The 15,259-nt window shown below is 27.5% G+C and overlaps 1 protein-coding gene across 1 annotated transcript in view; it reads left to right on the forward strand.

Moving 5' to 3' along the window:
• The window catches only part of LOC111619487 (guanylate cyclase 32E-like), a 157,460-nt gene that overhangs the window by 127,136 nt on the left and 15,065 nt on the right, over positions 1-15,259 (forward strand). Inside the window, exon 7 of the mRNA XM_023361216.1 lies at positions 7,040-7,130. Within this exon, the coding sequence (XP_023216984.1) occupies positions 7,040-7,130 (91 nt within the window). The remainder of the gene's footprint in view (positions 1-7,039; positions 7,131-15,259) is intronic.

Consider the following 15,259-nt stretch of genomic DNA (forward strand, 5'->3'; position numbering starts at 1 on the left):
CTAAATTAATATTTAAAATATTTTTTAATATAAATTCAATAATATTTTTATTGGAAATTCGATTTGTATTATATTTTTTTTAATGTAAAAAAACCATTATATATTTACTTCTGCTTATTGCTCTCTCGAATTTCGATTTTTTAAATATCTTTAAAAATTTTATCCTATTTAAAATCTTTATTCCCTGGTCATTAAATTCGTAAAAAAAAAGTCGGAAAAAAACGAAAAGAAGTTCACGGTGAATTTTTAAAGTAAAAGTTTCCTTTACAACAAGAGATTTTTTTTTTTCAATTTACATTGCGTGTAAAATGCAAATAAATAGAATAAACTTAATGGAAATTTTATGTTATCTTTCAGATTTGATTGTTAATTAATTGAATATAATACTAATTCCTTATATTCTAATTTAATTTTCTCTGATCGCAATCGTGAGTTGTGTATATAATTGAAAAATTAGTAATTTATTCCTATATTCTATAATAGAAATTTACTGTTTTAGTTAAATACATATGCATCCAGGCTCGAATTTTAGGCCGGTTTCGACTTAATCTCTAACTTATAAGAGGCTATATTATCAAAGAATAATTTATAAACCCCTGAAACCGTTTTATTTGCCTACGCCCTTGAATTTTAAAATGTGTTCTTGCATCTCTGTAAAAACACGGTTATTATTATTATTATTATTTATTGATTAATTTAAGAGGCTAAGGACGCTTAAGTTTTAGTTACGAGAGGATACGCATTTAAGTTGTGTCTAAAATTAGGCAAGAACTCCCTACCCACAGACTAGTCAAGTTAAACGAGTAAGGAAGACTTCCAAAATTATATCGATTCGAAACTCAAATATAGGCCTACATAAAAATTATGGACTAGTTTTAGAGATGTAATAAAGTGCAGTCTATGAAGAAATTTTTCATTATAAACTCTGTAATTCTGTTATTAATTAAATGTGTATTTTTTTAAATCTCACACTCTAATCATTGTTTTAAACTGAGCTCTTGTAGCATGAGACTTTACGATGTAGCTTGTTTATATTATGTGTAGATCAGTTTCCGCCCACACAAAAATATCTTTAGATCATTTATTTATTTATCTATAAAAATTAAAGGCCCTAAGGAATCACTTATTGCTGTCCTCAATGATCTAACCTCAAACTGTATACAGAGAACTTACAACTAACAATAATTTAAAAATGTAGATATACAAGCATATGGATAAAATATTTTATTTATTAATTCGAATATTCACAATTTAAACTATATACTGTATATAAAATCTCTTTTACATCTTAATTTTTCTTAAAAATCGTTGTAAAGCGAGTCATTGTATTTTCCCACAATTTCAGAGTCGTAAATCGAAATAAAATTTTCAAAATTCAATTTTTTATTACATAATACCAGTTACAGATGTTTTATGAAAATTATGGTACTTTTCATACACATTTTATGTATTTATAATAGAAAATTTACGCCAGTCGTAAAGTCAGTGGATTGTAAAATTAGAGGTCATAAAGTGAAATGTGTTGTTTACGTGGTGGATTATTTTAATCATTCCACTGGAATAACTCGAAGAATACGCATCCTGAAAAACATTCATTAAACCGGAAATATTAAACTTCAAGGGAGCCACAATTCAGCGCTCAAAACCGCCGATCTCGTGTCCGCGTGTGAATTTTATTTTTCCTCCCGTAAGAATTAGGAATTTAAAATCTCGAGCGAACAGATTTATTCCTCGCCGGGAGAGAAACTTACTACCAGAGCCAATTCAAACACGTAATTGTGCAATACTATAAATCCATATACATAAATAATGCAAGCATTAACACTCAGACAATTGGAGTTTGCCATTTTGTTTTTCCAACTTAATGTTTTGTTCCATTTTGTCATCTCATAATTCAGGTAGATGCTTAATTATAAGTGTCTCTTGCGGAGACGCTAATAGCACTATCGGTTTTATCCAAGATGGTGCTAGAATCGGCGAAAACGAGGATCAACTTCATGTTTTTAAATGGGAACCCCTATTTTTTTTATTATTTAAATATTGCATATCTGTGAAGTTGAATGAAAAAAAAAGAAAATTGACGTGGCCCAGTACAATGGCAAGCGCGATCGCTGGACGTTTGCCTGACTTTTATTTGTGGGAATATTTAAAGAATGTTGCCTATGAACAGGAAGCAACTAGTGAAGATATAATAAGGAGAATTTTAACAGCTTGTACAGACATCACAGAACATGTTACTAAAAACTGACATTTTCAACAGAGAATTGACTTAAGAACGTCGTTTGTAATAGGAGAAAACTGTGAGAAGCGACGGGGAATCACGTTAATTAATTACACCTTTAATAGTTTAATCAACACGAAAAATGTCTTGAGTAAATTTAAGGTGACTCGCTTAAAATGTTTTCTTTTTATCAGAAGCTTGATGGCTTTAACGCAACGAGACACGAAATTTTGTATCAGTTTATTATTTGAAGAAAATGAATGGTCATCAAATAATAGTTTCCTAGTAATTTGTTTAGCATAACTTCTGAAAAGTGCATCTTTCGGAAAAAATTCTTCCAGATAAACGTTTGTCTGTTTTTTTTTTATGTAGATTAATAAAAGATGGGAGTTCCCACTTATGAAAATAAAGTTGGCCCCTTTTTCCCCACCGATTGTAGCTCCATCTATGATGAAATTTTTACTCTTCTCTTGTGGTCTTATTAAAGTCTAACACATTTGGTTCAGTGATTTTTTCAGGATGCATATTTTTCGAGTTATTATTTCGGAGGATTGATTAAAATGGCCATCCTGTATACAAACAATGAATTTTTTGTAGTATATCTGGCCAATCCTAGTCATTTTTTCATCTTCTATGGTAAATGCTCTCATGATTTTATGGTAAATAGATGAAATGACCAAGAGGAATTCTCCAACTCTAGACAATATTGGGACATCGTACGAACAATTTGATTTACGTATCATTTTGCTCTTCATTACAATTTCTCTCTCTTTCTACATACATGCATGAAAAAATAAGCGTTGTTAGAAAAAATAAACAGGAAAATAATAAAACAAAAATTACTAAAATATGGCCGACATCTTTGTCCAAACGAATCTTTAGGCGTTCTGCTTTCCGCGGAGGACCAGTTAAAAATTCAAATCTTACACATATATGTGGGACCAAAATTAGTTTAAAATTTTTAAACATTTTGCTGTTGTTTTCTTTTCTTTTTTTCTCCCAAAGTTGATTACGTGCAGATAAGCCCGTGGAATGCGGATTCCGACTAATCATCAGACGTTAGACAGACGATTAGGAGAAAAGTAAAAGTCAATGGTCAGTGAATTTCAGAAGAAAAAAGAAGAAGAAAGAAGGAGAAGAGAGAAACGTGGGAATGAATAAGTAGAAGTATTTTGAGCCTTCTGTTCGTCTTTAGAGTAACGTTGCACATTGAAAGTTTAGTTGATTTATTCGTACACCGCAATCCCACACATGTGCGATTTACCGAGGGGATAACTTTTATGGGAAACTTGTCTATATCTAGGTGTTACAAACATGAAGAAAACTCGAAAAACTACACGTAGCCAGCCCATTGATCAGGCACTAACTAACCCACGACCAATGTTTGGTGGTTTTATCCATTCCTCCGCTGGTTGAATTCAACAGAGAGAGTTTTTTCTAATGAGAATATCAATGATATTTTTTATTTATTTTTTTACCTAATATCACACATTCTTTGGTTACTGTTAGATTTGAATGCGTGTTCAATTTGATATTGAATCTTTAAAGTAGTGTAAAGAATCTTACTATTTCGAAAAAGATGTATTATGTTTAGACGTGCTCCATTAAAAGTATTAAGTTACATCGAAAAAATAATTTACTTAAAAATTTTATTGACATTAATCATAATTTTTATTTGTAAAATTTTTTAACGAACTGAAAATTTTAATTGTAGAAGTGGAGGAATCAAATATATGTAAGTTTTGACATTGTATAACAATTTTGACGTAGAAAGTGTTTAAAAAACTACAAAATTAACAATTAATTCATACTTTTTGACAGTTTTTTGTATTTTTTAACACTTGTTTAGGAAGAAAATACAACTTTGTACGTAATAATTTATTTTATAAATCGATATAAAATATTGATTTATAAAATAAATTATAATCATGTCATAAAAATTCAAGTTAAATGCGTGCTATGTACGAGAAATACTTTTATAAGTGTAGAAAGCTAAAAAATAAAAAAATAAATATAATTAATCTTTGTACATCAAGTAGAATTAGAGAAAACGAAGAAACGATGAACTGAGTAGTGTTTAGAAGGGACTCAAATTTTATTTAATATTTAAAAAATAATGGACCAATTGGCAAAAATTTTCATCCAGGCGTTGTCACATGTTTTAAGAATATAATTTTAAGGACCGTTTAGATTAATAGTGACTTTGACAATGCAAATTGTTACTTATTGATGACTTACATATCGCTTGTATTTGTTTGTTTCTGATACCAAACGTACACTCTAAAAATATAAATATTGTGTTACCGCATCTATCTCTTTGCTTTTTAAAAATAATTACATAATTTACCAGTGATTTAAGATTGGAAAATGTAATAAAACACTAATTTACTACTTTAATGCATTTATGACTATTTCCGTTAAAAAAAAATGTGAAAAAAATATAAATCAAAAGAGGATGAAGAATATTATTTTAATATGATTTTTATAATTATATCAGCCGTAAGAAAATTATTCTTATTTCTTCTCAGAAAAAAATTTCATCGCTGGTTTCTTTTTTTTCTATGGTTATTTCTTCGCGTCATTGATTATAATTAAATTTTCTTTCTGTTTATTAAAGCGTGGAATCTTTTGCACACTTTTTGAACAAGAATTGTAATTTAAACAATGCTCGGAAATTAATTTTATATTTTCTTCAGTTATGTATAAGACACGAATTTCAATAATGGTGGCATGATCTACAGAAGTGTACATTCATCTCTCGGGTTAACGAATTTAATAAAAGAATTTTTTAAAATATATTTATATAGTAAGTGCTAAACTCGTAGATCAATAAAAATGATTCAGAATATATTATTTATCAATTTATTAATGGTTATTAATTAAATAAGGCAAAGTGACTAAAATTAGCATTTTATTAACAAATGTTTTTGTTCATTAACTACAATTAACATATAATTTCCAACTGTGGATTTAATTATAATACACCCATACTTCTGTAATATATATATATTATTTAGTTTTAGATACTTCTTTCGTAAATGAGTAAATTATTTAGGACATTAATAATTCTTTCTCTCTTTTCTCCAATTACCAATGATATAAATCTTTAGTTTCATAAATTTGATTGAAGTTTCTTCAATTCTATAATGTAGGAGATTATTAAATTTAGGAAACAATTGCTAAAACACGATAAGTTTAACTTAATACTGCAGTCGATCAAAATATCGGCCATGTAATAAAGGAAAATTAATGACATTCTGTTTCCACTCAAATGACGAAATAAATAGGTGTGATTGAAATTTTACTATTTTGTAATTATGAAGAGGTTGTTGATATTAAACATTAATCATGTTTTGTGTGAGATAACGAAAAAATTCTGTCAAGAAAAGAATGTTGAAAGTTCATCAGCTTTCAATCGACTTTGACATTACACGATTTCCTTCGTTTCAGAAAAATTTCAAATCTTTTATTGGGAATTAGATTTTATTCAGTTCAATAAGAAGAAATTTAAACCATTTTTTACCAGTTGACAATGATTAGTACATATTTTCTGTATAGATTTATAAGTCTGGATAAGACAATAGATTTATAAAGTCTGGAGTCCGAAGACATCTTTAAGAACATAAATACTTATCATCATTCATTCTAAAAAATATTCTTTAAAGATACATATTAATACACGATGATTTGTTTTTATGATGTTTTCTTCTTGAAATTAGCTTTAATAAATTTTCTTTCGTTGAAAGCCTTCCACAAGAGAATCTCGTTAATTCATTCTCTTTAATTAATGTATTGATGATTATTATCTATCTTAATAAGGTTTATTATCTTGAATTTCCATTCTATCAATTCATTTATCCTCTTTGTGTTTAATTAGTGGCTGTCTAGCGCTAATTCGCATCAAAATCGATTAGAAATAATAAATTAAAGTCAAAAAGTGGGCTTTAAAATTCGTTACTCCTGTCTATCTCTTGCTATTTTAAAGATAGAAAGGTCGTTATTATTAACATTAATATACTAAATTACAAGATGTAAAGAACAACAACACTTTATCATAAAGGAAATATGAAAACTCATGAAGATCGGATCTTTCAAGATGATAGTTACGCCCCTTATTGCTTGGCCATAGAACAAATTAGTTGGATTAATAGCATTAAAATCATTGGTATGAAAAAGTACTAAATTTAAAAATATTTTTATATTATTAAATTTTATATAATGGCAAAGCTTAATTATGAGGTATAGATGAGTTTTATAAAAAAAAATGGCAAATGCTACTAACAAGTAAAATCTTCATTAAGTCCAATCCCACTATAAGTGTACACATGACCTTTCTATTTCCCCACTCCTTCGACCTTTATAAAACCACCAAAATTTAGACGGCATCGATTCCCTAATACATAAACATCTCTACAAAATTTCAGAAATTCTCGACAAAACACACAGGAGTTATTAAACTTCAAATTGGTTGAACGAAATCGCGCTCCCACACAAAAACATTGTACTGTATATACAGGAAAAATCACCGAATTGTTTTGTTTTTTTTTTAATTTCTCTGGGTTTCAAAGGTATCAATATCATTTTAATTTTTATTTTCAAGTTTTCCTTTTTCAAACTTAAATTATTACTTATTAAATAAATATAAATACAGTAGTTTGATATAGATTTAACTTGTTGCCTTATACGTATTCAGTAAAACATTTAATTTATGTAATTTTTTTTTCTGTTTATTGCATATATTTGAAGAAGAAATATTTGAATATTTTGTACTATAATTTATTTTCTAATCGATATTTTTATACTTTTTTTTAATTTTAGATTTTGAAACTTATAGATACAATTGATTGGGTTAATGGAAAACCACCAGTTGACGAACCAACATGTGGATTCAATAATGAAAAATGTGCCAGTGAGTATTGAAATTTATAAAATATTAATATATTTTTTACACTGAAAAAAAAAGAAAAACTTGCAAATTTTGTGTCACATAAATACAATGTACTGTATCACAAATGTACTGAACATATTTTTACATTTTCATATAAGTGAAATGCACGACCATTTAGAGATAAGTTCACCAAAAAACCCTTACATAAAAATTATGAATATAAGTAAAAGTGTACTGAGTTTTATATATTTTTACTTAATAAATATATATTTTTGCATTTTTATTAATTAAAATAATTATAAAATACAATTTATTTGAATCTTCTACTCTAATACCGCATTTCATCTCTGTAATTATATGCTTTAAGATGCTTAGAGAAGTAAATTATAATTAGTGATTTCATTTTACTTCATAAGATTTCTGTATATATAATACACATTTTGTAATTTTTTTAGTATAAAATTTCTTCTTTTTAATGTATTTAATTAAATTCGATACGTGTTAAGTGTTGAAATCCACGTAACTTGCATAAGTTCTCTGCTAGTGATGCGGAAGAACTTAAGGATTCTGCATCATCACAAAAGTTATTAAATGATTTTCTAAACTAAAAATTAAATATATTAGGTAATTTAAGAAAGAAAAATAGTATTTTTAATTAAATTTATTTTAACTATTATATTGCTTGATCATTATAAGACTTACAAAATAGATGAAATAAACGAGAATTTCCTAAGTTATTTCTATATTAAAAGAAAAACAACAGCGAGTGATTTTATAAAGTTAACGAAATTTTATAAAGTTGTTTTTAAAGCAAACAAAAAAAATCAATTTGTTTTTCTTTACAACGTCGATTTACATTTAAACAAACGAGTTAAATTTTTCAATATTCAGAATTTATAATAAATCAATAAATTGAATACATAATTCATACAAATTTTTTTCTGATTTTCGTCTGATCGAAATTGTGTTTTGATTTTATTTATTTTTTATTATTTTTTTGATACATTTGAACATTTTCAATACAATATTTCCTTAAAATAGAGAACTTTAATAAATAGAATATTGAAATAGCAAATTTTAAATATTTTTCTATCGAATCGAATTTACTTTTTATAATAATAAATTTTATAGAAGATGTAAAAACTTTATAAAGTAAAACTTACAGCATTTAACGTGTAGAAGATATACAGTAGATAATGTACATAAAATGTAAAATATTCTACATATTACAGAAGAAATTCATTATAGGAAATGTACAATTACATCTATAGAAGTTTAGAGTATGTACAGTACATCTTCTCATTAAACACATTCTGAACGTTATAAATGATATAATATTTTTGCGCAGAAATATAGGTGTACAATTGATTGTTCTATTACACACATTCTGTATATTATAGGACATAATTAATATATATGTAAAAGTAATGAGTACAATGTACAATGATTCTATTGAACATACGCTATACGTTATACTTTGAACAGATATACCATACAAGTACCGTACTGTACATGTATAGTAGTACAGAAAATACGTTAAGATGTGTGGAAAATATGTTAATTTATTTACTGATATCTTCTATACATTACCATTTACTAACTTCACACAGCTAACACATAAGAACATGAATAAAAAAAATATAGCAATGAGTTGTATAACTTTCTCAGGAAGAGTTAAATTATATGTGGTGCCATCTGTTATGATATTTTATTAAAAACTATTTTATATTTTTAACTATTATAAAATGGTAAAAACCTTAATTTTGAGGGTAGGGATGGGTTTTATAAAAAATTATAAATGCTAATCGACCCTAATCGGTGATACATATGAACCCCCTTTATCTTCCCACCCCCTCGATCTTCAATCACCAAAATATAATAGTATCAATCACTTTAATAAACGAAACTTCCCCGCAAAATTTCAGAAATGTTCGACAGAAAGCACAGGAGTTATTAAGCTTCAAAGAGAGTGAACAAAATCGTGCCCCACACATACACACGCTAACATTCATATATACAGCAATAACCCCATTCTGGGGTTATTGCATTTCTCGACGTTTCAAGCCATTCTGAGCTAAAAAATGTAAAAATCTTGGGAGTAATTTTTTGACTGATGGCCATACTTTCCCTCTGTTATATATAACAGCAGGGGAAAAAATAAAAATTCAATTACTTAAAAAAAACTATATGCAATTTTAAATCAATTACACATATTTTTCTTTTAAAGTTGAAAATAAACCTACGAAATTTTTATATTTTTATTTAGTCGTTATCTTTATTGGAAATCGTGATTGACACGAAGTAAGTATAAAAATGGATTAAGTTTTTTGAGAAAATCTATAACGTCAGTCATATCATAAGATAAATTGATCATGTTTTTAGTAGATTTATAAAAGTATTTTTAGAGAAGGACATTCACTCTGATGCTTTCTGTATATCACGAGCTAAGTATCAAGTTCGACTTCAAAATTTTATCAAGAATAAATTCAATAAAAGTATATAAAGTTAAAGAGAATTCTTCGATGAAGTATCAATTTAACAAGTAAATGATTTAAGAAATTCTAATGAAACTTTTCCAGATAAATATTTTTTATGATAAATCTAGCTGTTAAATGGTTAATTACATAATTAAATTATCACAATTTTTTAAAAATTAGAAAATATTTCATTAATTTTAAGACAGAATATATTCTTTTCTTCTCCCATTTTAAACCTTTAAAATAATATTAAAACCTTCAATTACTTGGGAAGACATATATTAGTAAAGAATAATTTAAATAATTTTAAACCCATAAATAAGCAGAACGTTTGTATATTTGTATAAACAGTCTCGAGTATCACTCAACACGATTCTGATCAGGTTTGAAACATGAGAAATGACCCAAATTCACTATAATATCCAAAGAAATTTTTAATAATTAATGATAATGATCTTGTAGTTTCAGATATTTAATATAGTTTTTTAAATGTTGAATAAATTAATCAATTTATTATAAAATATAATTTAATTTAAGAATTGGTCTGATAATGAAACAAACATGTCGGCAACAATGCAGCTTAATTTTATTTTCTAATGTTGGCAACATGTGCCACGCTATAAATAGATTACACGGTTGGATGTTGGAAGTGCGAGATGGTTATGGTATCAGCCAACCATCTGGAGGACCCGGAATCCAGTGCATTACAAGAGGACTTTCTATGGGATAATTGGTTCCTATTTGGGTGAAAAAACCCCGGAAAATGCCACGTGTCAAGCCTGTTGGTGAGACTTGAGCACCTTTACACGCGACCTCTGATAGGCCGCTGATAGAAATTCATCTAAACTTTGAGAGAAATAGTCCACGTTTTCCAAAATGTTGGAAACATTTCCTAAATTTCAAAAATATTAAGCCATTATTTTAAAAATGGATGGCACGATTGCGATATTACAGGAATGTTCATCAGGAAAGAGCACGCTTTGTGTAATAAGACGCACATATTTGGTGATTAGAGGAAACAATTCAACTAATATGCTAATTGTTACGAATTAATGGCACGCGATTGTAAAACAAAACGAAAATGGCCGATGATTGTGAATATTAATGAACAGATTTCAATATTTTGAAACGTTTAAGCACTTTGAAGTTTCTTTTAAATAAAAACGGAAAGCATTTTTAGAATAAACCAGCAACGAGTTGCTCAACTTTCCCGGCAACATTTAAAATTTTAATGGTGTCATCTGTTATCATATTTTATTTTAAAAGCTTTTTATAATTTTAACTATTATAAAATGGCAAAAAATCTTCATTATGAGGATAGGGATGGGTTTTATAAAAAACTGTAAATGCTAATAATGAGTAAAATCGTCATTAAATCCGACACTACTGGAGATATATACGACCCCCATTATCTCCCTAATCCTCGACCTTTAATCACCAAAATTTAATAGCATCAATCTCCCTAATACACAAACCTCCCTTCAAAATTTCAGAAATTTCCGACGAAAAGCATAGGAGTTATTAAGCTTCAAAGAGCATGAACAAAATCGTGCTCCCCACACACTAACATTTATACATAAAAAAATTATCCCCGAATTTTTTGCATTTCTCGACGTTTCAGGGTCCTTCAAAATTGTAAAAATCTTGGTTGGAGATTCATTCTTCGACCGATCGCCATACTTCCATCTGTTATATATATCAGCCGGAAAAATAATGGTGTATGCTTTTATGAAGTACCTCATAAGCGTATGCAAAATGTAATCTTATTTTGAATTTCTGTGTAGAAAGCAAATTGAAGTGTATATATAAAAAACAATGCACGTTTTCTTCAATGATAAAAACTGAGCTTCGTTCTGCGACATATAGACTCCTGCACCCAAACTTTGAAAGACAATCACCTCACTCCTTATCTGATAGTGGGTTTAATTACGGTAGGAAATCGAAGAAAATCGATTGATTAAATTAAAATTTTATTACAAATTCCTGAAAATAGTGTTAAAGCACTGGAAACTGCATAGAATTTTACTGTCATTAAAACTACTGTCTATAGGTATTTAATAAACATAGAGAATAAGTTCTTCCTTCAATAGACATACGGAAAGGTATACAAAAAGAAACGAGAGTGAAAAAGTACAGATTTAGAACAATATACACATCACTATAACCTGTCTTGGCAGTAACGGTGAGCTCCTTTCTTGTCTTGAAAGTTTGTTACTATGAATTAGAAAACTTAGCCATTTAGCTCTTTATGATCTGTCTCCCCTATGAGAAACTACTCCTATTTAGGTGTCAGAAATGTTCACTTAGCCAGCAGCTTAGCGAGGTGCGAACTCACGACTAAGTGTTTACAAGTGTTTAGTGGCTCTATCCACTCGGTTTTATCCAACTTGTGTTTTTCAGCTGTAATCCTTGAAATCGCTAGAAACTTTTACTCTAATTTCGAAATACGTTTCTTAAATTACGAAATGTTTCTTCTCACTTTTCATGATATACTAATTTTAAAATCTGTGTCATAATTACTGAACCGATTCCTGTAACAACGAAGCATGCATCTTACTCTCACAAAGTGTGCTTTCTTTTCTGATAGATCCGCCGGTAATAATGTAATTCTGCCATTCATTTTTGAAATGTTGGCTTAATAATTCAATTTACGAAGTGTTTCCAACATTTTGAAAAACGTGGACTATTTCTTTCAAAGTTTACACTATTTTCTGCAATCCTTTGCTTAAATATTGGCAATAAATGTAAATTTCTTCCTGGATTTATTTCTATAAAATGTATTTATTAATAATTTTATTATAATCAAGTTAATGATTTATATGATTATATTAAAGGCAAATATAAAAATGTTTTTATATTTAAATTTAATAATTTTCGCATTTTATACAGTTATATATTTTTTTCATCCAAAATTTCTCTCCAGCTGAAAATAATAGTGAAATTTTACTAATTAATGCGCTGAATGAATTCTAAAGTCTTCTAAATTCAAATTAGTGTAAGATGATTTATTTTTTACTTAAAAGAATAAGTTTTATGCTAATATTTTTGATTGATTTGACAGATCGTCACAGGAAAATGCTAATATGTTTGATAAATTGTAAGAGTGGAGAATTACTTTTATGTAATAATAATTTGAGTTTAAAGTTTTATTTTAAAATATTTTCCAACATAATTATCATTATCCTTTTCTGCATCCTCATTCTCGTCATCTTCATCCTCTTCCTTCATCCTCATCAGTTTAAAAATTTGGTATTTAATATCAAATATCTATGCGATAAATTAATTTTAATTAGCTTTATAATGCTATTAACTTTTTAAAAATTAAATTAATAAATTAAAATATAAAAGCATCAAATTTTAATTTTATATAAATTATTAACGGTAAATAAAATTCGACAGAAAATGTTTGCGAAAAATGATTAACTTACGTGTAAATTTAACTACAATTAAATAAAAAGATCTAATTATTAAATCAATAAAATATAATTGTAAATTAATGTATTTTAAACGGTCAAATTAATCTTCTTGCTATATTTTTTTCGTATCTTAAGTTATATTTAGCTGCTCTTCAGATCGATTGGATTCTATCAACAACAGAAACGAAAACAATCTTTAACCAAGTGTCAGATGAATATTCAATTTACTTGGCTGCACTTACTTAGTTAAGAGGTTAAATTCTCATTAATGCTTAAAGTCGTTTGTTCTATGTTAATCTATAAATCAATTTTAAGCTCTTTGACACGTGAGTTGGAATAGGAAATTTCTTAATTTGGACACTAGTGAGTTGGATTATCACAATTTCTGTCAAGTATTAAAAAAACTGTATAAGAATTGTGTTCTATTAAAAAATAGTCGTTTAAATTTGGCAATATTTCAAATTAATTCCACTTTACTGGGGAATCAGAAACTCGAAAGTACCTACACTCTAGTAGTCGAGTGGATAACACCACTGAAACTGATCGTGGGTTTGAGCCTCGAAAACGGACTGACCACATGGATTTTTCCGGGTTTTCTTCATGTTTGTAGGGCCAGTTTATTACGGAAAGTCCTCCAGGGAGGCACCCCTGGACCGATTGTCTACATGTCATGTTTCTATATACAAATAAACTTACACTCCTCGTGATTCGAGACACGAAGAACTCTACTTGTGGCCCCTTTATAGATATCAGAATCTAAAAAAAAAATATTTTTATTTGAAATCTCTAGAGTCTAATTTCTTGTTGCACTCGGGCTCTATGTATTGATGTATCTTTGCATGACTAGTTTTATCATTAACTTTATTGGGGACCCCTATATCTTCAGGCCTCAGGCTGGCGCCTCATGTTTCTGTGTCTTAAGTATGACTCTCAAAAGGAACTTTTACCAACGAGATACAAAATAATAAGTACAATTTACTGTAATAAAAATAAATTTTAAACAAAATCATAAATTGACATTCGTAAATGGCATCATTATACATCTTGCTAATCATAATTAGGTAAACATAATAATCATTTCTCTAATAAGAAATGATTTAATACATTTTATTATCATTTAATCGTCAAGAGGATTAATTAATTTTCTAATATAATTTAATTTAAAAAGCATTACTTAAGTCTGAAGAAATAGTTTCGACTTTGTAAATATTTTACTGAATGTGTTCAATCGACTTCATTGAATCGCAATCCAATTTTACTTAATTGAATTAAATTTAAACAACAGAACTTAAAGAACAACTTCATATTGCTTTTAAAACTTTGTAGAAAATTGAAACTAATTTAATTATTAAAAGTAATTGTTGAAATTTATTCCTTTTTTGTTTCTAGGAAATAATCAGCAACAGCATTAATCAGATACAGTGACCATCTTTAATATAGCGAACAATTCTGTTGATCCTTGCTATTCTTAATGTACTGTACATAACGAACTTTCGATGTAGTGAATGAGTAAGAGTTCACTATACCGAGAAGAGTCTCGATATTGAACTAAATTTTAACATTTTTACAGTCGTACGAAAGTACATTAGTAAATTACGAATTTGTACTATAAATAACATTGTTAGCATCCAATCACGTAATTTTCAAACTTCAATTTATTCTCACTATATATAATTTTTATTGATTGAGATACTTCGGTTTAGCGCCAGTCTCGATTTACTGCCAATTTAAATGGCGGAAAACGTTATAAATTAATGCAAATGTAGCTGTATTTAATGTACTGTACGGTTTACATATGTGATTATTTATTGAATTAAAAAAGAATTAACTTAGAATTTTTTATTTTAAGATATTATTTGAAAGAATCCATTATACAAAACTTAAAATTTGAATAATTTTAAATTTTGTATAATGGATTTTGTATACAAATATATATTAAAAAAAATTCAATTATAACAGGAGAATGACGTTAACGTATTACTTTTTTGAAATCTTTTTATACTCTTTTAATAAGTTTTGAATGATGAAAAGAATAATAAATCCCACGACAAAGAAGTTTTATACAATATAGAATAATGTAAAAAAATATATTCAAATATCTGTATATATTATTATTAGATAAATAAATTTTTTATTAAAGTTATAAAATATGAAAATATTTATGCTTATATTTTAAAAGAAATTTGTTTAAAAAATTGTGTAAAAAATAAAACTTTGAAGGACTAAATTTGAATTTTTAAATTATTATTATTATGTT

Source organism: Centruroides sculpturatus, unplaced genomic scaffold, assembly GCF_000671375.1.
Source record: "Centruroides sculpturatus isolate CEXI.00-Female unplaced genomic scaffold, Cexi_2.0 scaffold185, whole genome shotgun sequence".
Lineage (NCBI taxonomy): Eukaryota > Metazoa > Arthropoda > Arachnida > Scorpiones > Buthidae > Centruroides > Centruroides sculpturatus.